Raw genomic sequence first — 25,569 nt, 5'->3', positions numbered from 1 at the left:
AGCTTTCTAGGTGCATTTTTTTCCCCTTAAAACTATATCTTAAGTTCTTGAAGAGTTCTTGGCCCCTTTCTTTTCTTCTTTTTTTCTGGCTGTGCCATGCGGCATCTTAGTTCCCCAACCAGGGATCGAACCTGCGTCCCCCTGCAGTGGAAGCGTGGAGTATTCACCCCTGGACTGCCAGGGAAGTCCCTAGATAGCATTTCTTGAACATACACTGTGAGTCAGGCACTGTGCTAAGCACTGGAGATAAAATGATAAATAATGCCCATCCCTATTCTTAGGGAGCCTACTTGGTGAGAAAGACATGTAAAGGAACAGATGTGGTACAGTGCTGAGAGCTCTAATAGAGATGTGGAACAGGCAACAAAAATTGGTGCAAAGGACAGTGTAATTAACATGGCTTGGGGTGGGTGTAGAGTCTCAGGAAAGGCTTGATGGAAGAGGAACTAAGAGATTCATTCTTGAAAGAGGAGAAAGACTGTATGTGGTGGTCAGGCAGGTGTGTGTGTGTGTGTGTGTGTGTGGAGGGGGACAAGAGGGCTTGAAACAATTTGCTTTACTTGGGGGCAACTGTAAGTAGTTGATGTAAATGAAGTACGGGTCTAAGGGAATGGGGCGAGGCAGGCTCTAGAGAGGCGGGGCCAGGTCAGGGTTGGTGCCATGCCAGTGGCCTCAGACTTGAGCCTGGGTTGGACAGGGTTTTACTGAAGGGTTTGAAGCAAAGGATTAACAACAGCCTGCAATATTCACCTGCCAGTTCTCTCCTTAAGGTCTTGATTTGCTCCGTTTTGGGACTTCCTAATACCCAGGAAGAGTCACTGAAGTTATCATCCTCGAAGGCTTCAAGGAACGTTCCACAGAATTAACAGTACAACACAGAATAACAATTTGGCTTTGGCTTCTCACTCACACTCCTTCAAATGGACTGAAAATCTGAGTCAAGCAGCAGGGCCACGGAGGAAACAGACTCTCTCCTCAGAGGCCCATTGCTCACCAGTCATTTCAGCAAAGTTACCCCGTGGGTGGAGGAAGGCCCCAGACACTCAGGTTACCTGGTGCCTTTGGGTGAATGGCCTCACGAAATATCCAAGCCACTGGCAATGGTAGTTCACACGCCTGGGCTCAGCCTGCTCTATTTGAAAGCTGTGGCCTTCCTTTCAAGCCCTCCCCTTTCTTGCCACCACAAGACTTACCCACTGGCAGAGGGAAAGCTATCAGTAATCTGAAAGCAGTGGGAACTCTCCTCTTGGAGTTTAGTGATGTAAGATTCTCTCAGGAAGAGACACTGCACCAAATCCGTGTGTAGATTTTTGTAAAGCCTTTTAAATGTGAAATCCCTTGGTTGATCAGCTCTTAACATAGGTTTGAACCATAAAAGAATGCATCTCTCTTCTAACAGCAAGGAGTTTAGCTAGACATGTGAGTGTGGCACTACAAACAAAACAAAAAGGAAAAAAGAAAACTTAGAAGCAGGCCAGGTAATGAAAAACAGGGAGCTTGACTTTGAGGCCTAGAGTGAGTACAAGGCTGACCTGGGTGATTATGCAGGTTGTGGTGTTTCTTTACTCCTGTGCTGTCAGCACCGGTTACCTAACCTTTCTCCACTACAGCTAAAAGAGCTGATGATTCCATCACCTGTTTTTGCCTCCTTACCACAGACAGAGACCTGATACCTGCAGGCAGGGGGCAGGATTGGAACAGAGCTTCAGGAAATAGGAATCCGAGGCCACATTCCCTGGTTGGACTTTCTATGACCTTCTGCAGGGCCAGGCATAATGCTTTCTAGTTCCTGTTCTCAGGGCTGCCTGCTCTCCAAAATGTGTTTCTTCTGTGGGCTGAGGCCTTAGAATTTTACCCTTAATTTTGGATGGGAAGGATTATATATATATATATATATATATATATATATATATATATACCATAGAAAATATGCAGCTGGGCATTTATTAAGAATAATCAAAGGTTAATCATCACACATAAATGATAATGTATTCCTAATTATTGATGATAGGGAAGCCCGTAGTATAGTGATTGAGAGCATGGACTCTGGAGCTGGACTACTTGGGTTCAAATCCGGTCTGCTGTACTAGCTGTGTGACTCTTGGGGAGTTACTTAACCACACTGAGCTTCAGTTTCCTCCCCACTATAAAATGCAGGTAATAAAAGTGCCTCCCTGGTTGAGTGGTGGTAAGCATAATGTTAAGTGAGATGACACATGGAGGACACTGGTCTGAGCCCCAAATTCACATGTGGAAATCTAAGCCCCAATGTGGTAGCATCAGGAGGTGGGGCCTTTGGGATGTGATTAGGTCATGAGGATGAAGCCCTCATGAATGGGATTAGTGCTCTTATAAAAGAGCTCCAGAGAGCTCCCTTGCCCCTTCCACCATGTGAGGACACAGAGAGATGGCACTAACTATGAACCAGGAAGAGGGCCCCCTTCCTGCTGGCGCCCTGATCTTGGACCTCCAGACCCCAGAACTGTAAGAAATAAACTCCTGTTGTTTATTAGCCACCCAATCAGTGGCATTTTGCTATAGCAGCCCAAACAAGGACTAAAATTTTCCATCTCATCCTTATTATTATTATTATTATTATACAAATTAAGAGGAATGAAGGAAGGGAGGCAAGCCCCTACTCAGGCTGCCAGGGTGCCGGCTCATCCCCTGCCAGCAGCCTCACTCCTTCTCTGTTCTCTATGTGTTGGCACTTAGGAAGAAGTCAGCCATGAGAGAGCACTGGATCCCTGTCGACTAGTGGGAGAGCCAGGACTGCAGCTGGATCATCACAGGCTGCAGGGCCAATGCCATTCCAGGAACCCTAAAAGAGCTTCTCAGAGGAGGAGATATTGAACTGGGGGCTGAAGAATGAATAAGGATCTCTGGCAGAGAATGAGGTGGAGGGCAATCCATGAGGAATAACGTGCCTTAGCTACTCTTCCTGCAAAGGAGAAGGAGGGGAGGGAGGAAAGATGACAGGAGAGTCCTGGGGTCTGAGCCAACAGTAGCCAAAAAGCATAAAGAGCTTGTACTCTGAAATCCACTTGTGCTGGAGCAGAAAACAGTTGCATACATGGACTGTCTCCAGGGAGGTAGATCCTACCAGAGGGAAAGAGAAAGTATGAAAAGTGCCGGGACCCAGGGTGAAATCTTTTGAGCACTGGTAGCAGGATGTTTGCCACAAGAAGAGGTGGGCTAGGGGTGGGGGTCTAGAGACGTCTGTCTGGAGACTGCCTGGGTGGGAAGTGGATGGGCTCTGTTGCCATGCAAGCCCGTGGGACAGACACCTGAGAGTCTGGGCTCGCTGAGAGACTGGATGGGGCAGGGTGGCGGAGCGATCACGCGGCCCCAGCACACCACCTCCTTTCTCAGGCTGCCAGGCCTTGGCGTATGTGCCCCCTTTGTGTGGGGTGCCTTCCTCTCACTGTCCGCCTGACCACTCCCCTTCTCCCATCAGAGCCAGCTCAGTTGTCTTCTCCGTGCCAGCTTGTCACCAGCACCTCCGCGGCACCTGCGCACACACCCATCACAGCACTGCAACTGTCCCTGATGTCGTCCAACACCAAACCTCATTCTGAGCCCCTTGAAGGCAGGACGAACCATCAGAGTCCAACCACTGCCTGGGACAGAGTAAGACTCATAAACGTTTGTTGACAGAACGCATGATAGAATGAATGGGTGAATTCCTTGACACCAGTGGTGCATCGCCTAATTCATCCACCTGTTCTTAATATCTCCCTCCCCACTGGGAAACGGTGAAGCTCAGTAAGCACTCCTGAGATGAGAAGTGATTGCTTTTATGCATTTTGACTTCTCTTTGCATATAACATATATTTATCATTATGGGATTTGCCAGAGGGGTTTACAGGTATTCACAGTTCTCTAATCTTCCTAGTGTCCAATCCATCAAATATCCAGGGCACAGTGGGAAAATGAAAGCAATCAGCTCAAAAGAGCCCCACTACAAGCCTTGGGCTGTCAAATCTCGAAGGTCAAAACTGGCAGAAGCCGATGGTCTTTTCATTTATTTTTCTTGACGCCCATCAATGAAAGCAATCATGAGTAAAAGTTGTACCTGCCAGGAAAGGAACTGTCCTTTGTACTTAGTGGCAACCTTCACAGTTGAGGTATACTCTGACAGCTGCTTCCTGAGCCCCAGGGAGAATCACACATCTATCCCTGGGCGTGGGCAGAGGGTGGGGAGAAGTACTTTTTATCTTTTGACTGATTGGAGACTCTTCTCTGATCTCAGGCTGAACTTTTAATTTTCAGAGCTTAGGTTTAAGAAGACTTGCATCACAGAACTATTGTAAACTGATCTGGTGTCCGTTCACCTAACACAGAACACCTTCTATGTGCTAGGTGCCGTGCCAGGCACTGTGAAGAATAAGATGTACAAACCAAGGACTCTAGCTTCAAGGCGCGTGGCCCAGAGCTAGATGACCAAATATCAGATGAGCTTTTCCTGACTGGTTGAGAACAGGTCTTAATTTCCTCACAGCCAGGTGTGCTACAAGGGTTCAACTACAAGGCTTCCTCGGGGAAATAACATGAGATTTTAAAAAGACACAGAAGATCTGTGTTCCCCTGTGTGTTACCCATGACTATCGACAAATCACTGAACCTCTTTTCAGTGATTCAGTTTACTCATCACTCAGATTCAGTTTACTCATCTGTAAAGTGAGGATAATAATATATACGACACAGATTGCAGTGAAGGTGAAATGAGTCGATGGATGTTGATGTATCTGGTATCCTGAACAAGCACCGTGCAGATATTTACCATGAATATTGGCAACGTAGTGTCTACCTCCTAAGAACAAAGAAGAGTGCCATGGCCCTGCTGTTAACCTGGGAACTAGATGAGAGACAATATACGGCATTCTGAAGAACAAGATGCATGGTAGATGGTGGGTGAATAGTGGATGGATGGATGGATAGATGGATGGATGGATAGATGGATGGATGGATAGATGGGATGGAGACTCCCTCTGACTCTAAAAGGTCAGGCTCCCTCTAGCCCACTATGTATTCTTCTCAGTCTCCATGGCCTTGAAAGCCACAGTCCTTTTGAAGAAAGAATAACAGATGTGTTCTGAGAAGACCAACCAGTGGAGACCAGTCCCATCCATGACCTGGGATACACCCAGCTACCCCAGCTTCGGAGCTGCACAGCAGGCAGGATCAGACCAGGCTTGGATAGCCTTGTCACTAGGATGTCTACCCATAAGGGAGAGAGAAATGACTCTCCACCCTGCACACAAGTCCACCTCTCCTCTCCAAGCTTTCTTTTTAACTTTTCTCTTTCGTGTTTAGTAAATAGTTATAGAAGGCTACCCGCTTATGCGATCAAGCAAGTCAAACTGAGATATTAGCCGTCATTCTTAATTTTTGATGCACATCAGAATCCCGGTGGCACTTCTAAAAATTCTTATGCTCATGCCCCTTCCCAAGACTAATAAAATCAGAATCAACTGGGGGGGAATTCAGCTGTATGAATTTTGTAAACTGTGTGGTTCTTATTTGTACCCCCAAATCTTGAGACCTACCATTTCGATGGCTTAAAGTCCACGTGCTAGAGAAGACTAGCATTTAATCACTGTTTCAATATTACTACTTAAAGGGGTGAGAAACAGGATACATCCAGGCACAGTCAGTGGGACTGGTACTTTGGGGTGCAACCTAGATCTTTCCGAGGGGCATGAAATCGCTAACCTTGGCCCTTCTTACACCCACTCCCCTACAACCCTGAGCAGCCTGGAGGAAGACTGGCCCAGGAGCCCTGAGAGGGGCAGCTGGGAGGGGTGAGGGGAACACCCACCCTGCATTATCTAATTTAACTTCACAACCGCCCTATGAGGTGGTTCGGTTATTACCATTATACAGATAGGAAAGCTGAGGCTCCCAGAGACTCAGAGACTTACCCAAGCCCACACTGTGTGTGGGGCCTACCTCTCCGCACACTTAGGACTGGAATCTCACGACCGCCTCTGCTCAGAGAGCTCCCGGCTGCACGACTGTTCCCGTGACGGGGTGTCCGGGAAATATGTCCCTGACAAGCCTAGGTGTGAGTTTTAAGGCTTTTAAAAATCATCTTTAAAGCCTTTGAATGGCTCTCTCTTTTTAGTGTAAATCACCCGGACATTAAAGCTCTTATTGTACATTTATTAGTGTGTTATTCAGACCAAGGGGAAAAGGGAGAAGCTGACACTACGAATGACTTTGAAAGTGAGAAGAAGCTGGGCCTGAAATTAAAGCATTGTGACACTGCCACTCAAGGGCATCAATTTCAATAAATGATCACCTGCCCTGCGTCATCAATTCCAATAAATGATCAAATGCCCTGCGTCATCTTTCCACGTTACCCTACCCTGAGCCTGTCCCTCACTCAGCCGCTGAGACCAACCGGTCTGTTTATAGGACAATCCAGGGTTCTGTACATTAGCGGTGGAAGGTCTCTGTGGGTCAGTAGAGGGTAACTGTCCTGTGTGCCAGACTGGGGGCCCATACATGGAGCAGAGTCTAGCATTTCCTGCTCTTCCATCCTCAGTGGCAACCTGAGGTGGCGTGTTGGCGTTGCAGGATGGAGGAAGGGGCGGGGGCACTGGAATCTCCACTTCAGGAGGTAAGAAGCTGAGGTGGGGAAGAGCTGTGGTTGTTCTACTACCACACTGCAAATTAGCGGTGGAGCCCCGACTGACAGCACACTTCCTGACGCCCACGAATCAATATCGCTTTGGGTTAAATTCCTTCAGCGGGTCTCCCATTAGGATTGTTCCTGGTTTTAAAGCTGGACTCTTTGGTCAGAACTGACTGGTTTAAATAAACATGGCAGCTGTGTGGGTACACAGCACGGACATGGGTTTTTCTTCACCTGGGCAGGGGGCTGCAGTTTTTAGTCCAAGGGCAATGAATTTGAGAATTTCTTGATCCAACTATTCAGCTGGGAGACAGACAAACGAGAGCACAGGAGAACTGGGCTCTGGGGTCCAACATGGGCGTGAGTCCTGGCTTTGTCAGGAGCCTGCACTTTGACCTTCATCATACCTCATCAGGCCTCTAGGCCTGGCTTCCCACATCAGGAAATCAACGGGACAGATGGAACTCAAGTCTCCTTTGAGTATAGGGGTTAAGCTCCCACAGAAAGGTGAAGCTTCATGCCATGAAGAATCTTGTTTCTCCGCTACCCACTGGAATGAGCCTTGTTTGTGCTGTGAAAAGGCCCGGACCACTTATCTTGGCTCAAGCCTGGGTATCACCAAATCCTTTAGGTTTAAAACATCTTTTCAAGAATTAGTAATTCAGGGCTTCCCTGGTGGCGCAGTGCTTGAGAGTCCGCCTGCCGATGCAGGGGACACAGGTTTGTGCCCCGGTCTAGGAAGATCCCACATGCCGCGGAGCGGCTGGGCCCGTGAGCCATGGCCGCTGAGCCTGCGCGTCCGGAGCCTGTGCTCCGCAACGGGAGAGGCCACAACACTGAGAGGCCCGCGTACCACAAAAAAAAAAAAAAAAAAAGAATTAGTAATTCAAAAGATTGGCAACTTCTATCCCCTCAGTGTCCAATTCTTCCCACTACACACTGTGTAGTTCTGGTCACACATAATAAAGTCCCCAGACACCCGAGGCTGCAGGAGAAACTGTGTGCATGAAGAGGAAGGAAGACTCGGGACGATGTCCTGGAAGGAGGCCTGGAGAGTCGCTCTTATAGCCTGAGACACCACCAGCCCTTGTGCTTGTGTTCTTGGGTCCAGGAAGGCGCCGGTTTCACACTGCCAACTGCTGCTGACTGCTCTTTCAGCTGAAAGGCAGGGACGTGCTGGAGGCAGAAGCAGCAGCTGGGCTGCCTGTGCTGGCTTTGCTGGCCAGTGATCTTAGCTCAGCCTCTTAAAATTTCTGGGCCCTAATTTAAAAACATCTGCATAAGCAGATGTTTTTACTTGTTTCTCCCTTACTGGACTGGATGCTCCTTGAAGGCCGTGCCTGTGTCATCTCCGGCTGTGTATTCCTAGCACCTATTACACGGTGGCGCTCCATCCATGGGAGTTAAATGAATTATGAGTGAGAAGGATCTAGCATGTATTAAGTATCTACTACAGTTGGGTACAATGTGAGCCATCTTCCTCATGCCGTTTCACGACTCATCATATTAAATAGGTATTATTATATTCATTCAATTCATGGAACTTCGTGGCCTCTAATTCAGAGTTAAGATGTCCTCTGCCTGCTGGATTCTGTGGCCAGTGGGGCTGGCTGTCTGACAGCCCATTTCTCTGCTTCCTTGCTTCTGTGGCCCCTCTGGCCGGGTGGATGAGCAGGCCAGGCACGTGTCGTCGGCTGTCCCCTGGGAGGCCCTGGGCCGAGCCAGGCTGCCTTGGCAGACTCAGGCGCTCGCGCTCTGAATCATTTAGATGTCACGCACGCTGCTGCGGCCTTCCAGGCAATGAGGAGGGGGTTCCCCAGCAGCCTCCCCCAGCCTCCCGTGCCTCCACGCAGGCTGCTGCACCGAGTGCTCATGACTTAGTGGTTTCCTGGGGACTTGGTGGCCTCTGACTTGTCTTTCCTCTGAGTCAGACTCGCCCCAGCTGACTTTGCTGTGACAGCTTCCTTCCTTGCCACTACAAATGCCGAATGTTGTTCTCCCAGTAGCGGTCCCTGAACCACCATGTCCTGCTCCGAGAGGAAGCCATCTGTAGTCATCACTCTTATCACCGCCAAGATTTCACCACGTCCCCCTGACCACAATGATCACTGGGCTGCTGGGGTCATCTCTGATATTAAAGAGAATGAGCTTCCAGCGGGGCAAACTGCCAAGGACCTCAAAACCAACAGATTCTTGAGTCTGACACTGACTCCATAATCAGAGAGCAGACGAGTCTCAATCCTTTGTGATCCCCAATTGTAAGCAGAGCAGAGCAGAGCAGATGAGGGTATTAAGTAATGGCCTCTTACATTTGTATCCTGCTCAGAGTGTGCAAAGCCCTTCACATCCTTAATTGCACTGACCCCACATGACCCCACATGACCCCACGTGACCATGTGAGCTGGGCCAGCATCATCATCCCCACTTTACAGATGGGGAAACCAAGGCTTAGGTGGGGATGGAATTTGCCTCAGGTCATAGAGCTCATTCATGGAATATCCTTTCATGAACCATCAAAGGCTGGCCTTCTGTATCCCTATCACCTCTATGGTCCTAACAAATACAAAATACCCAATAAATGATTGTTCATTGAACTGACGATTGAATAGTGAAATAGGACTTAAATTTAGGGCTTTGATTCAAGGGCATAATAATTTTTCTGCTGCACTACTGTGGTCCATTTGAGCTCTTCCGGCAATGGGTAAAAACAGTCTGAAGTCAGGCTGGTTAGGTTCAAACCCCCTCCTCCCTGTCTAGCCAGTGACCTTGGGCAAGTTATTTGGCTTCACTGAATTTCTTCATCTGTGAAATGGAAGATAATAACAGTACCTGCTTCATTGTGTTGTTGAGTATTAAATAAGAAAAGGCGTGTAAAGTGCACAGCAGTGATTGGCTGGCACATCTAGGAAGTGTGTAATTAGTGTTAACAATAGTTATTACTATTGTAAGAGTAATAACAATTACTATTGTTATAGGGTCTTATTGTTATAGGGTAGGGATGGGCCTTATGTGTCTGTGAAACCTGTACCTGGTACAGTGGCTGGCACACACACATGAGTGTAGGGCTCAAGACACTTGCCTCCCAACACTGACACTCATCACGTGACAGGGAGCAAGTCCCTTACCTCTCCTGGCCTTAGTTCCCACACCTGTGAACTGACACGGTTGAAGCGGGTAAATCCCAGGGCTCCTCCCCGCTCTAAAATGCTCTATTTATTTCAGTGGTCTCAGTGGGGCAATTCTGCTCCCCAGGAAACATCTGGCAATGTCTGGAAACATTTTTGTTGTCACAACCAGGGGAGGTGCTACTGGCGTCTAGTGGGTAGAGGCCTGGGAAGCCGAGGACCATGCTCAGTGCAGTGCCCACAAAAAGAATTGTCCGGCCCTAGACGTCAATAGTACCAAGGCTGAGCAACTCGGATCCAGGCCGACATGAATAGCCAGAGCTCTCTGAGTTGCTGGACAAGTGCCTGGGACCTGCAGCTTGCCAGGCCCAGCAGCAGAGCTCCTCCACGCAGCAAAGCAGTCTACGGGTCGCCCCTTCAGCTGCGCCCTTGCACCCTCAGCACACTGATCTTGTTAGTGGGGAGGCTATAGCTCAGGCATCTTTAACTTAAACTGGAATCACTCTTGCTCATCACCAAACTCCACTCCACGATGGCCCTGCCAGGGAGAGGGGAGAACATCTCGGCACAAGACGCAGGGAGCCTGGCCTGAGGCAAAGCCCCTGAAGATGTAGGGACAGCCCTAGCAAAGCTATCAGGTCAATGGGCTTGCCCAGCACCCCTGCTCCCTTTCTCCTGGCTCAGCTCCCACCCTCCAGGATGCAGACCAATCCTGGTGACGGAAGAGTCAGGTTGGGAAGAAAATGCATTGGCCAGCAGGGTGGACACGGAGACTGGCGGCCAGGGCAGCCTCAGGGGACGCTCACAGCCTCCTGTACCGCGCAGTCTTGGTCTCCTTGTTCTCAACACATGAGGAGGAAAGGCTGCCATCACATGCTCCCTGGCTCTTCAAAGAATCTAGATCAGCTCTTTTTGCAAGGTTCCTTCATCTTCCATTTCCTCTTTCCCAACCCCATCCTTTACCCCCTGAAAAACAGCCCGAATGAGGAAAGGGGAGACCTGGGGTCCAGTTAAGGCAACTATAAATAGGCTGCCTACCTCTGCTCTCTGCCTCAGTTTTCCTGTTTGTTAATGGGAACTCAGCTGGTAGTTATGAGCACAGGAAGATAAAGAGGGGAAAGCTCTTAGCAAGCCCCCGTGGCCCGTCACACTGAGGCGCTATCGTTTTCCTGAGGATGCTAGACAGGGACCAGGCCCTGCTACTTAGGAAGTGCTGAAATCCTGCAGCACTTGTCCTCTCACACACACGCTCATTCTCAGCCTGCATTTCAGGGAGACCCCAAACTCCATGTCCACCTGCAACATCAATGTCTCCCTACCCGCTACCTAGCACCTCAACAGATTGATTGCTTGAAGTCCCAGCAGCCCCAGGAAGAATTCTCTGGTCTCTGCCAGGCTTGGTGGGGCAGGAATGTTGAGCAGAAGTCAAAACAAACAGCTCATGGGGCTGGGCAAACACATACAGGATGGCACCGCAGCCAAGGCCACCGCCATCCCCACCCATGGATGGGAGACCTTGCCATCTGGGGCTTCTCACAAGAAAAGGAGGCTATGCTGGAGGAAGCCTTGGCCATCAGAAGACGGCTCATCCCTAATAGTGGGCAGCTCACACACCTGACATTCCTGATTTCTGGTGAACAGACACAATTGGTGGCTGGGTCCCTCCCAGCCAGTCCAACGAGACATTTCAGAGGCAAGAAGATAGATATGAGTTTAGGTATGAGGAGAACACCTTTTCTGAAGCCAAGATTTCATTCCTGCTGGGATTGTAGCAGCTTGTAGTTCTTTGAAACACAAATAAATACAGATGGGCCAGTAGCAGGGGAGTGGGGTGGAGACTTTCAAGAAATGAGCAAGGAGGCCATATAGCTTTATGGGAATTGCAGTAGGCAGGATCTCCCCACTGACCCAGCACACCATGGAGATGGGGAACATCATTGCTCAGATGGAGCCTTTCTGAAACGTATTTTCTTAGAAGGAAAAATTTGAGGTCTTTCTCTAGCAAACGCGCCACAAAGAAGGATCTCGCACTCTTGTTGATTATCGGAGCAGGGACCCCTCAAAACTGAAGTCTTATGGAATGAGAAAAAAGGCAGGCACAGAGGTTCCCTTGTTCAGGTTTGCTTTCCAGCGTCACTACTTCTAGAGGCCTGATGGGTCACTGAGGAAGCATGTGAGTGTGTCCAGGAGGCTTAAGTTCACTGACACAGGTATTGGGTATGACTTCAATGTTGTGAAAGCCTTAGAGGTTCTAGAACAGATCATGTTCCTCTCCTGAACTGATACCGTGTGGCATCCCTGACCTATTCTGCTGTGGTGTCCCACACTGCTGTAGGACCTGCGTGGGCAGCCACAATTGTTTGCTCTTTCCCTTCCCGCCAGATTTCTTCTGGTAAAACCCAGTTTCCAGCATATTCAATTACTTTCATATTGGCCTTTCAACACTCCCCTTGGCTGTTTTCTTCTTGGCCCCATCTGGACTTTGGGAAACGAATATCTTTAATAGCCACTCATTAAATGTCCACTCTGTCAGCTGGTCCTCTGGCCTCTGGAAGGACCGTCAGCCTGGGCAGCCAGAGGACCCCACAGATCAGTGCCCAAGACACCATGCAGGGAATATTAGCAGTAATGGCTCCATCTGGATCCTACTACCCATTAAAGGACGATTGTGAGTTTTAAATAGATGTCAATTAAGTAGATGTCAAATTTCCAGGGTGTTCTGGAAATTTGTAGCCCAAAGCCAAATCTCCATTTACATAATGGGTTTTGGACACGGGGAAGGACTTACCCATGCTTTCCTGGAGTGGGTACCAGGGGGATCTCTCTTCCAGCCTCACTGTGGGGCAGCAGCCGGGCGACGTACCTCCCGGAGGGCTGCAGGTGCCTGTGCACCGAGACGGCCAGCCTGCAGTGCTCGCTGCTGCTTCTCACCCATGGACTCAAGATGCTGTGCCTGGAGTTCATCGAGGTGTTGAGGAGGAGGAAGGCGCCTGCCAAGAGACAGGGAAGGTGACTCTGCAGTGTGTACAGAAGGGAGGACCAGCATAAGCTCTGTGGCGGGATTTAGAGACCAACGGCGTCAGAGTCAGCGATGCTGGAGGCCTTTCTCGCCTTCCTTACACACACCTGGCCCTCTTCCCCCTCTCTTAGGTTGTCTCTGTAAAAAGCAAAGCCTGAGGCAAGAGGATGGTGACCTGGGACTTGGGCTTTATCATCAGGCAGATCAAGGTTCTCACCTCAGCTCCCCTACTTACTAGCTCTATGTTCTTGAGACTCAGGTCCCTCATCTGTAAAATGGGAATGAAAACATCTACTTCAGTGGTTGTGAGGATTATGTGAGGTAAGCATGGAGAGCACATTACACAGTTTCAGGTAGAGAGGAAGCACCTTTATAAAATAATCAATTATTTGATTTCGACTGTCTTCTAAGTTAGAGATGACACTCACAGATTCTTTCCCAGCCAGTAGGCACAATTAACAAAGTCCCATAAGAAGTAGAAGACGAGGACAGATTATTTAATCCCCAAAGAGTGATGAGAGTCAGAAACTCAACCCAGTGCTAAGATGTTCTTGGTGGAGGAGGGCAGCCTAAAGAGAGTCCCTCCCTCCGTACACGTTCCCAGAGTGGAGGCAGGACATCAGTTCCATCTTATAAACATCCACGTAGCGTATCTCCACACCTCACAAACCAGGACACTCTGGGGTATCTCAGGCCACGCTATGGGTCACAGTTTAAATCAGAGCTGACCTGAGTTCTCCATATCACACTCAAGCCACCTTCGGACTCAACTGACATCTGCTGGACAATTCAGAGTTTCCCAGGAATGTATGGGTTGGCTCTAGGCTTCCCAAATAGTCATAACCAGTTCAAGGTTTTCTCTGAGAGGTGGGTGGCTTATTTGGGTCACTTATGTAGCTGAGATCATGGCTCCCACTCCTTTGCTTTCTAGCTAAGTGATCTTGGGCAAAGCTTTAACTTTCTCTGGTTTCGGTTTCCTCATTTATAAAATGGGGTGGGAAGGGTTGGCTGAAGTCAATCATCTCTTAAGATTCATTTCAGCTCCTGAGTCTATGAATCATATGCATTTGCAACTGGTCTCCACAAAGAGAGCCCTACAAGTCCCTCCTGGTGCCATGCCTGTAGAGTTTCCCTCTGGGGCAGGCCAACCCTAACTCCAGCAGCACAGTCCAAGAGACCTAAAAGCACCTTGTTTGCATGGGGATTACTGTCGGCATAAAAGCAGGGCACCATTTTATGTTCCCGGTATTCCTTCTGGTGCATTAATTTTACTTGCTACACTCTGCACTGAAGTTTTGGACCTTTAGATGCTGCTCCTTTTGCAGTGAAAGCCTAGTCCCACAAGATCCCCAACTCCTGTAGAAACCAGCTAACAAGTGCTCAGCCTTCTTTAATCACCCCCCAGTGCTTTGAATTAGTCTCCTTCTGCAGATAACCCAATTTACCGAGTAGGCAAAGGGAACTAGCAGCCTACAATAAAGAATGATGCAGATGAAAGAAGGGGATTCTTACCAGAAGCAAAGCATTTCCAAGCACACATATTGTGTCAGGAATTTGGAGAGGTGCAATGTTCTAGAAGTAAATAAATGTGACTTCTACTTACAATCAGGATGAGGTCAGCACAAGACTGTTTCTGAGTTGAATCAGGGACTTGGGTCAGTACTGGAAACTGAACCCTCTGTAATTACTGGGAAGTTTCAGCATGGCCTATGGGCCTTTGAAAAGTGCTCTACAACCCTCAGTAAATAATCTATATTATTATCCTGTTTTACCATGGGGGAGACATTCTTGTCACAGGCACAGAGGTAAAAGAAAGGAATTAGAATTAAAGACTCAGAATTAGAAAGGACTTTAAATAGTGAAAGCTATGTGGGATTATTAATAGATGAAAATAGGAAATGGGACCAGAAGGAATTGGAGGTACCTTTAAATGTTTTCCTCCTCCTCTATCCCAGTTTTGCCTTGAAAACATAGAAGTTATATAAACATATTCAAACAAAGTAAATTAAACAAATGCATATTAACAAATTCAGTGTTTTAGGTAGGAATATGACTCATTTAAACTTATGGGCCTTTCCAAAATTTGTTTCTAATAAGGTAAACTATTGCTTCTGATACTGTTTAGATTGGGGTTGCCTTTAGTTCCTTTTTAAAAAGTGCTCCTAAATAATTCTATCCTCACAGGGATCATCCTTTGATATGAAACTGTTTTTATAAATAATAAGAGGCTACACCAATGATGTTGAAGTTCTTGGTTATCTACTCCTCATCCAATTCACTATTCTTTCTTGCCAACTGGGGTACTGTAAGTCTGATTAAATGTTCATGTCTCAAGCCTTCATTTCAGATAGGAGTGAACTTGGCTTTGAACAAGGAGTTCTGTAAGCAGAGATCCACTGGCCGTGTCTTAGGAAGAGTTTCCTTTCTTTACAGAAGGGATGGTGTCACTCCCACCACTATTTCCTCCTTGCTGCCTTGAATGAGGTTGTGACAGCTAATATGTAGCAACCACCTTGTGACTATATGGAAAAAGTTAATACATTTACAAACCCTGACAATGTACAACTGCTGAGCCCGGGCTAGAAACTGTCTTTTTCTATGATTTATTACAAACTAAAATAGCAACTTTCTACTTGTTTCAACTATCACGTCAAGTCTTGTTGCTATCAGCCAATTCTAACTACTTTATATGAGTTTATATAAAGTTCTCATTTGTGGATATTAAAGTTATAATTTTGAAAAAAAAAGGACTTTAAGATTATCTAATATAATGTCTTCTCTTTTCTAGAGAAGCAGACTGGAGATCAGAATGAGGAAATGACTTGCCCAGTCTTAATTTGAAAGTCCAGAGACCGACCAGACTCCAGGTCTCTGGACTCCTAACCAGTGTTCTTTCCCTTGTGTCTTTCTCATTGTCCCACTGTATTCTTTATCCTAAAATATGACCAGGGTGCCTTGCGGGCAAGTTGTATATCTCAGGAGCCCAGACGGATGGGAAGGGAGAAAGGCGGGCAGATGGGTACTGGACTAAATCCATTTGTTCACTGGCTTCCTTACTCCTTTCTGCCCTCAAATTTCATTTATTGGATGCCTGCTTTGAGCAAACATCCAACCACTGGCTCTGCCCTGGGGACACAGACATGAGCCAGACAGTTCTGGCTTTCAAGGAACTCGAGGTCCCATAGGGGTGATGACATGTCTGCACTAATTTTAATCAAAAGTAGAGGTTATAGAGTCATAAGACACATAAGACATAAAGCACTTTGGGAGGCTCCATGAAAGAGACATTAGGTTCAGTTGGGAAGACTCATAAAGAAGATGACCTTTGACCTAGGTCTTAAAGGGAGAGAAAAACAAGGATATTGGCAGAAACAGCTGTGCAAGAGTTGAGAGGAAGAGGAGTGAAGGCAGAAATGTAGAAAATGTGTAGTGGCGTTTGGCTGCAGAGTGGCACACGTGACGAGAAGGCTGAGAAATAAGGAAGGGCAGTGAGTGTGGACGAGACCACAGAGAACACTTCATTCCCAGCTAAAGATGTCCAACTTTACTTTGTGGATAACAGGGAGCCAGAAGCGGTTTTTGAGCAGGACGGGGACATCATCAGGTTGGTGCTTCAGGAAGATTAATTTGGTACGGTGGGGGGCAGGAGGGATCAAAACTGACCCAACCTCATCCTCTACCACCAGTTCACACTAGGCAAGGACGAGACTAAATGCAAATGTGATGTGTTTAGTATGTTACCTTTGTAAGCAAAGGTGCTATGTTAGGGACAGACTTTGGGACTCTACCGGGGCTTCTAACACTAGGCTAGTGTATATCTTTTCAGAGCAAGTGAGAGCCCTGGAAGCATCTCTGGGGGCACAGTCTTGCTGCAGACACATTGGGGGTGCATTCCGTGGTTAGGATGAAGCCACACATGCCACATATTAGGGAGCAAAAATTGTGTCTTGGTCTGAGACCCTACTCTGGTATTTTTAGTTGGTGGAAAGTTGGATTGAAACCAGTTTTCTGAGCTACTAAAAGAAAGAATGTGGGCAAAATAAAGGAGGTGCTTCCCTTTTTCTCAGAAAGATAACACGCAAGTGTGCTTGTGTGTGTGCGTGTGCACGAACGCGCACACACACACGCTCCCCTGCGAAACTCAAGTTCCCAGCAGGAGCAAATCAAGCTGAAGTTGCTGGGGCTTTGGGGCTTATCCTGTACCACCGTTCCTCCCTCCTGGGTGTGGAAACACATTTAAATTCTTTCCTGTGATTCAGTACCTCAATAATGAGACTCTTTCAAAGTTGACTGGAAGATGGATTACTTTTCCAGTTCTAATATGTGAGATAATGTTTATATGAATTTTATTTTGTGCAACTGGACTATCAACAAGGGACTGAGCTTAAAATATTTTCACTCTCAATGAAACTCCATAGTTGAGAGCTCTCTCTTCATCAGCAGCTTTCCTCTACCTCCAAAAAATAAAACAAAAGGAAAAAATACATTTCGTAAGCTCCTTGGGATATTGTCAGTATAAATCTTTTAAAGTCAGTGAGAATTTCTCTCTCCTCTTTCCCTGTTTCCTGTTTAGTTTGCTCAGAATAGCTTGGGGCTATGGGAAGGCTCCTGGGGTCCCTTCTAACTAAGAAGGATGGCCTGGCATCTCACAGATCTTCCCCCAGTGTGGGCCGTGGAGGGGTGGAGAGGCAGATCAAAGAGCCCTGCTTACACGGTGCCACGATCATGGTTTCCTTATTATTGCATTGTGTTGATGTGTTCAATGATTAAATATGAAGTGGTTATTATTTTTATCTCTGGTCACCGGCATAGGGATGTGTTGCTCTTATCCCAGCCAGCAGGGCTCAAATTATGAGCCAGAAACCAAGGGGCATGAATATTGAGATCAGACAGACTCTTTCATATTCAGGCTCTATCTCTATCCAGTTCTAGGCTTCAGACGAATCATTTAAACTCTTTAAGCCTTAGTTTGCTCAGATTTAATATGGGTAGTGCCTCCTTCATATGGCTGTTGTGGAGATTAAATTAAACTACATGCATGGAGTGGCCAGTTCAGTGCCTGGCCCTTAGTAGGTATGTGAGGAATGTTGATTTCCAGCTTTGAGGGGTGTCTCAGTCTGGAGCTCCTTTTATCTATCACTAAACTTGGAATCAGAAGGACTGAATTTGAGCCCTAGCTCTGCCACTACCAAGGTTCCTTTGTCTGTAAAATGAAAAGGTTGGATAGAGTCTCTCTAAGGACACTTAGAGCTCCAAACTGTCAGTAACTCTCTCTGCCTGCCTAGAATATTATTAATCTAAAGGAAACATGTCAAATCTCCAAGCTCCTAAGTCCTAAAGACTTCTCCTAATTCACCTCTCTGAGGCTTCTATGCCAACAGTTTCAATCAGTTGGCCAAATATTCTGTAAACTGTGATTCCCTGCCCTGACTCCTCTCTTCCAATTCACATGAATGCATCCCTGGGAAGGGCTCCTGTCCTAGCATCATTTGTTTCTGTAGATGCTGATGCTATAAGGCTGGTACCACCTCTAAATGTCTCGTATTTAACACAATGCTTGCCATATGGCAGGCACTCAATGACTTTAAAAATGAAAGTAATTTATACATATGGTGAGGAGTTAAATAGTTCAGAGTAGCTCACAATAATAATTAAAAAAAAAAAAACTATCCCCAAATCCTGCTCCTCTCACCAAGTCCCAAAAATATTTTTAAGGATTTCTAATTTCTTTTGGCAGCTGCCTTCATGATTCTAGATATTATGATCACAGAGTTATTTGTTGGTGCAACAATTTTGGCTCCTTAACACTGATGGTACAGTAAAAAAAAATGATACTATCCCCCTTCGAATTCTTTATTTTTTTAATCCCCTTTTACTTTTTTTATTACTTTCCTTTTTAACTCTTCATGGCAAATGTATCACTTGTTCCATCAGCTTTAGACAGCATCACCTGACTCTCCTCCCTGGAAGATGATGCTATTAGTCTTCCTGCTCTTCTGCATTTTTCCACGTCCACCTCCCAAGGCAGCTATGTTTCCCTCTATATTGTCAAGGTTGTGTAAGAATGATTAATTCTTGTGTTTTGTTTATAGGTTGATGCTAAATGTTGAAAACCAATAAACAGAGCTTTTATACTGAAAACTATATATATATATTTTTCACTACAGTGACCAATGGTTATACTTATAAACGTCTTTATAGGTCCAGTAATGCATCCCACTCCACAGAGAATGTTTCTAACATCAAGAGTAAATGAATATTCATTCTCTCTCCTCTGTCTTACATTGTCACTTGTCAAAATTGTGGCACGTTATAATTTGCCTTATATTTATTTGAATCAGGAGTCTCTTGTGCATTTTGTTTTTTCAGAAATTTCTAATTGTTTTTCTCTTTTATTTATTTTCTATTTGCCTTTTGCACCATATCTCTAGCACTTCTACACATTCCTTGAAAAATCTCTCCCTTCTTGAAGACGTTGACACCCTGTTTTTAATTTGTACCAGTTGCTTTCCGGGCCTCCAGTACAGCTATTATTCTGGAATTCATTTTCACTAGAGCTCTTCCATTAGTCCCACCATCCTCAGGAAATTTCCTCAGGGGAAAGCTTCTTGGCGAATCTTTGAATATCTGCAATATTTTTATTTTGTTTTCATACTTGGTTAATAGATTTTCTGGCTATAGTTTATAGATCAGAAATTTTGCTTCAGAAATTTGAAGGCCTAGCTTTAGTGCTGTCTAGCATCTGTGTGACTGAGGTGAAGTCTGAGGCTGGTTTTACTGTTAATTTCTTTGTAGTCAGCCTGCTTTCCCCCCGCCCCCTTTGGAAGCCTTCAGGATCTTTATTTAGGAGGTGCTGAAATTTCAATACAATGGATCTAGGAATGGATTTCTGTAAAAATTCTGCGGTAGCATTTGGTGGGCTCTTTCAATCAGAAAACACATTTCTTTCATCTCTGATAAATTTGTTTTATTATTTCTCTGATATTTTCATTTCCCTCTTCTCAGTCTTAAATCTTTCTGAAGAGATTTATCTCTCAAGTTAACTTCTATTACCTAATTTATCTTTGTTTCCTTTGGAGTCAATTTTTTTTGTTGCTATTTCTTTTTCATGTTTCTGGGCTATCATATGTAGGGTGGTCCTGGATCAGCCCCTCATATAGAAACAGGAGAAACGAGGAGCACAGATAGAAGCTTCTCTGCACACAGTCAGTGCTTGCTCTCCATGTCAGAATTGGCCTGATGGCTGGTGGGGAGCCGGCCATCCTGCAGTGCCCGGTCCCCAACTCCAGCATCATGGACTAGTCACGCTCTGCATAAACCATGAACACACCCACTAGCAGCCCTAGTTCTCCCAAGTCCACTTGAATGTTTAGAGAAGAGCCCCCTGTTTCTCTCCCTCATGGTTAAGCACCCTGCTATGTTTTCATCTGGGAAAATGGGGTTAAAAGGCGGCAGAGACAATATGGGTTAACCACACCACAGAGGAATCTCATTCTTCCTCCTGACTCTCATCTTTACTTCAGAGGATCCCTTATCAGTACTCATGGTGCCTCCCAGCAGATGGGCTCCCTCCTCTGCTCTAAAGGGAGCATTTTCTCAGCTTTGGTCACTTTATTTCCTCCATCAACAGCTTCCATCTCCTCTTTGTGCTCTAGAATTCACTCATGGTTCCCTTCCTGCTCTGTTTGCTATTCAGGATTTATTCCTCTGTTGAATCCCTTATTATTGCTTTAGTGGGACTGCAGGAGAGAAGACAAATGTGTGCTCAGTCCACCACCCTGAACCATAAGGCTCTTAATCATATTCTTTGCATGAGAACACAAACAAATGCATGAATGGACAAATTTCCATCTCAATAAATCACACACAGTTCCGGCACCTCTGGCTAATTGTCTATATTGCAATTAAACTATTAAATCATTATTACAAGCTATTGATTGATAATGATGCCATTCATATCATGGGGGGCTTAAAGAACAACAGAGGTTTATTGGGCTGGAATATGGACAGAAGAAGTGCAATGTGCAGACACATGCCACTAGGTGCAGCGTCAGGGAATAATGCCATCCCCCAGAGTATGTTCCACAGAACACCAGCCCCACAAGGTGTTAATAGGTAGTATGAGAAAGCTCTGGGATCAAGTAAGTTTGAGGATTACAGAGTTAAACAAAAGCAAACAGGTTCTTTCCTTGCAGGACGTCTTAGAACCTTAATATGCCATTAAGATTTGTGACTCTTCAAGAGTAAAACATAAAATGAAATTTCCCAAACTCCTTTGGGCACAGAACTCTTTTGCTATTGCGTATCATGTACCATGGAATATGCTTTGAAAACTCTATTCTATTTCTGCTCTAGAGACCATCTGCAGAAAGTGAGAAAGGAAAAAACCATCATGATAAGAATGAAGGTATGAAGTGAATGAAGTGAATAATAGATCTATATCTACATCTATGTCATCTCTTAAATCTTCTCTCTTTGTATGACTTTCAAACTGTCCTCTCATCAAAAACTAAGATTCTTATAGCAGAATCATGCTTTTGGAAAGCCTCCTCTGGGTTACTACGTCTGTCTCTCTACCTGAGGATATTTAAAGATGCTACATTCCACATCTGACTTTCAGAATGTCAGAGCTAGAAACAAACATGGTGGTCACATAGCTTAATCCCTTGCTGTACTGGGGAGAAAACCAAGAAGCAAATAAGTTAAACACTTGCCCAAGGTCACGCTGCACATCAGTGGTAGATCTGGAACCAGGAGCAAGGTTTTCAGACACCCTGTCCAGTGGAACACCCAGTATCTGCCTGCCCATAATAGAGTTTTATGATGATATTTTTGGTCAAATGTTCTATGGCTTGGTCTCCAGTTGCCCCAGACATCACCTTCTTTCTTTGCACTTTCACAGCTCTAAGGATCGGGCTCCAGTAGATTGCATCAAGCCCATGTATCTGACTGCCCCAAATCTAAAGTCACAGACTAAAGCCTGAGCAGGTGGGAACCAGATGGATGAGTCATCCTCTGGAAATCACTCATAGGGGCTTAGGGTAGTCCCCCCAGTCTGGGAAGTATTTGAGGGTCTCCTCTGTTCACGTGGTCTTATGAAGTGCCAAGCCAAATTGGGGGCACTGAGAGAGCTCCTTTATTGTTTATTTTCCAAATTCGAATTCTGCTACCCCATGTAATCTCAACTCAGGTTTTAGGTTTTAGTTCAAAGTTTTGAAATTTACAGGAAGGAATAGGTGGGATTGTCCTCATTGCCATGCCTTGCCTAAAAGTGGGATAACTTAGGAATCCAGACTTAGAGCCCTTGGGAGTTATTTAGTCCAACCTTTTCACCTGGCAGGTGAGACGTTCAGTCCAGGGGGTTGAAGGGATATGCCTGGGTTCCACAGCAGGCAGCTGAGCTGTGTTAGGACCCAGCTCCTCCAGTCCCAGCCCTGGGCACTTTTACTGTCTCACTCTGCTATGATGTCACATACTTGGAATTAGCTCTGCTACCCTCCACCACCAGAACTTAAATGTATTGCTTTACTGCACCTTCATCATGAAGTACTTTGAAGAGAAATGGTATTGGTTTTTGAGATCTAATGATTAGAAAAACCAAGTGTGTTCATTAAGGGAGGAAAGGGAGGTAGAAGGAGTTGATTTTTATTAACAGTATTATTAATCTTAACACTATGAGTTCAGTTGTAGCGTAAAGTGGTAGTACATTTGCCTATTTGGTGGATTTCTGTAAACTATCTCTCAGGTCCAAGTTAACTGAGGCAAAAAGCTCCCTAGAAATGGTAACATATATTTATGCTTGTGTGTGTATACAGTGAATACATGTATATTTGTGTGTGTGCATGTGTAGACATACTGTATATGTGTGTGTATATATAGATAGATACATACATACATATATTTACATGTATATATCTGTGTGTATGTGTGTATGTTTATGTAGATCTCATTTTAGATCTCTGACCCTGTTAAAAAGGACAAACCTTTTTGGGGGAGACATATTTTTTTGTTTATGTTTTTTTTAACCAACAGGTTTCATTTAGGAAAAAAGGAAAAGGCCAAAGATCTCTACATACTCTGTGTGTCTCTGTGTCCTGGGGACTCAGCAAAAAAAAGATAATAAAAGGCAAAGCAAATAACTAGAAGGAAACAAGCTGAAGTGCTGAGAAACCTCTTTTCCCTAAGAGCTTATTGCGATAATCCTCAAGCAAAATGGAACAGCACTTGATTTGATGAGACAGAGAAAGCAGAAGCCAAAGGAAAACTAAACATTTGATTTAATTCAAAGAGAAGGAGGAAGGAGAGATAAAAGTATTTGCTGTAGGAGGGGTAGGGAAGGGAGGAGTTAGGGGACTAAAGTGCCTTTGGTGTAACAAAATCCACTTTGGAAGGAGAGAAGCATGAAATGAAGTTTTCCTTATTTTTTTTTTAACATCTTTATTGGAGTATAATTGCTTTACAATGTTGTGTTAGTTTCTGCTGTATAACAAAGTGAATCAGCTATATGTATACATATATCCCCATATCTCCTCCCTCTTGCATCTCCCTCCCACCTTCCCTATACCACCCCTCTAGGTGGTCACAAAGCACCCAGCTGATCTCCCTGTGCTATGAGGCTGCTTCCCACTAGCTACCTATTTTACATTTGGCAGTGTATATATGTCCATGCCACTCTCTCACATCATCCCAGCTTACCCTTCCCCCTCCCCATGTCCTCAAGTCCATTTTCTACATCTGCATCTTTATTCCTGTCCTGCCCCTAGGTTCTTCAGAACCATTTTTTTCGGGTTTTTTCAGATTCCATATATATGTGTTACCATACGGTATTTGTTTTTCTCTTTATGACTTACTTCATTCTGTATGACAGACTCTAGGTCCATCCACCTCACTACAAATAACTCAATTTCGTTTCTTTTTATGGCTGAGTAATATTCCATTGTATATAGGTGCCCCATCTTCCTCATCCATTCATCTGTCGATGGACACTTTTTAGATGAGGTAACTAAGGTTTAGAGATATCAGTTAACCTGCCTATCAGCTCAAGGTGGTGCAGATGGAGGGGCCCCGAGCCTAGGAGGTCCATACAAATGACTGAACACTTACAGCCTTTCCCTGGATGATGGCCCTTGCAAAAGCAGCTGGGCTGTGTCTGGGTAATGTGAACAATTTTACGCTATCAAATCTTACATATAAAGTTTACCAATTTGCCATTTTATATTGATGAACTTGAGTGTTCTATAATGGCTTTCCTTAGTATTAACTTCAATAATATTTGATAAGAATAATTACTATATTTAAAGGTACACCAATTGCTTTATGGGTATTGGATGGAACTTCTAAGCGTAATTATATTCATAGAAATCAGAGTAAGTGAAAAAAAAAAAGAAAATCTAAGTGAAGTCACTGAATTTATATTGTAAACTAAGCCTTCTTTAGGACTTCCTTAGCTATTACAGCTAGGGAGAGAGAAAAGCCCTAAATTTCAAGTGACATCTAAATTGTGAAACAATAGTCAGGCCTGGAGAAGAAGGTTTAGGAAAGAGTTGGCAAATCATCAGTCCTCAGAAGCCATTGTCCATGGGTGGGCTTTCCTTTGGCCCAAGTCTTGGTCAGCACTGGCTTTTAAATTTGGATTGGTAGTCAATGTTTAAAAGTCAGGAAACATCAATCACATTAATATCTGCATATCCAGCTGCTCTGGGGGGAAAGAAAGAAGGTCTGGCAAGAATGGGCCTGGTTTTTTGGTGGCAGTAATTGGCCAGAGTTGAATATCTGCTACCCACTCAGTGGTCTCAATGTGCTCTTACTTCTCCATAGTCCCCACCACTCCCTAGTGTCCCATCACTGAGGATGAGGGTCAGTGGCCATTTATCATCATACTCTTGGCCCACTCCATTAATTACTTGGTCTGACAGGCTGCTGTAGGCATTTGAGTTTTAGTTTATGACATCAAATCAGACTCTTGGAATCTGTGTGGTAATCTCAACCATGGAGCTACGAGGATTCATTTTAAATCCAGTGCTTCTGAACTGGGAAGAGTCAGCCTGAGTATTTGATCTGCCCATTTCTATAAGTGGAATTTGCTGCCTACTTCCTACCCCTACCCAACACTTTGCTCTCCTCTTTGTTCCCTTGGTTTGGACCTAATGAATATAATTTATGTTGCCTTCAATTCAGAAATTCTATAACTAAAGCCCAGCTAAAGAAGCAGATGGTTAAATGACACTCATTGTGAGAGTCTGAAGATGCAGTTGGTATCTTGTATCTTACATCCTAATACAGGTAATCATGGTAAATAAATAAGGGCAGACTCTCAATTGCTTTGGAAAATAAGAATGCTTTGAGTTTCAAATATCAGAAAAAAAAAGATCAGTCAGTTGTTTAGGACTAAATAAAAAGAAAAGGATAATTGTCAAATATTTACAAGAACAGTTTAGAAAAAACACTTGGTTATGGAAGAAATAATAGCTTTTCAGGCTATTTTAGGTGTAAGTTTGTGCAGAAGGAAACTGCCTTAAGAGCCAAGCTAAAGGATCATAATGTAGGAGAAAAGGATTGAAATCCTGAGCAGCTACAACCCTACCGAGTGAGGAGATGGGCAAAATTGGCCCCAAGGGGAACTTGGCATCAGAGCTCTGTACCTGTAACGGCCCAACTGGTATCTGGGAGCCTACCTGAGAGATGCTGCAGCCTGGAGTGGTCATGGCCCCAGCACTTGGAGCTTTGGTCCCAGCACTTGAGGCTTTGACCACCTGGGCCAAATCCTGGCTCTATTATATGAGGTG

The 25,569-nt window shown here is 45.2% G+C and overlaps 1 protein-coding gene across 1 annotated transcript in view; it reads right to left on the bottom strand.

The window, feature by feature from the left end:
- The window catches only part of ALK (ALK receptor tyrosine kinase), a 713,856-nt gene that overhangs the window by 310,764 nt on the left and 377,523 nt on the right, over positions 1-25,569 (bottom strand). Inside the window, exon 5 of the mRNA XM_060168966.1 lies at positions 12,554-12,755. Coding sequence (XP_060024949.1) covers positions 12,554-12,755 — 202 coding nt within the window. The remainder of the gene's footprint in view (positions 1-12,553; positions 12,756-25,569) is intronic.

Source organism: Lagenorhynchus albirostris, chromosome 13 (genome assembly GCF_949774975.1).
Source record: "Lagenorhynchus albirostris chromosome 13, mLagAlb1.1, whole genome shotgun sequence".
NCBI classification, from domain to species: Eukaryota; Metazoa; Chordata; class Mammalia; order Artiodactyla; family Delphinidae; genus Lagenorhynchus; species Lagenorhynchus albirostris.
This window is presented reverse-complemented; position numbering and strand designations above follow the sequence as displayed.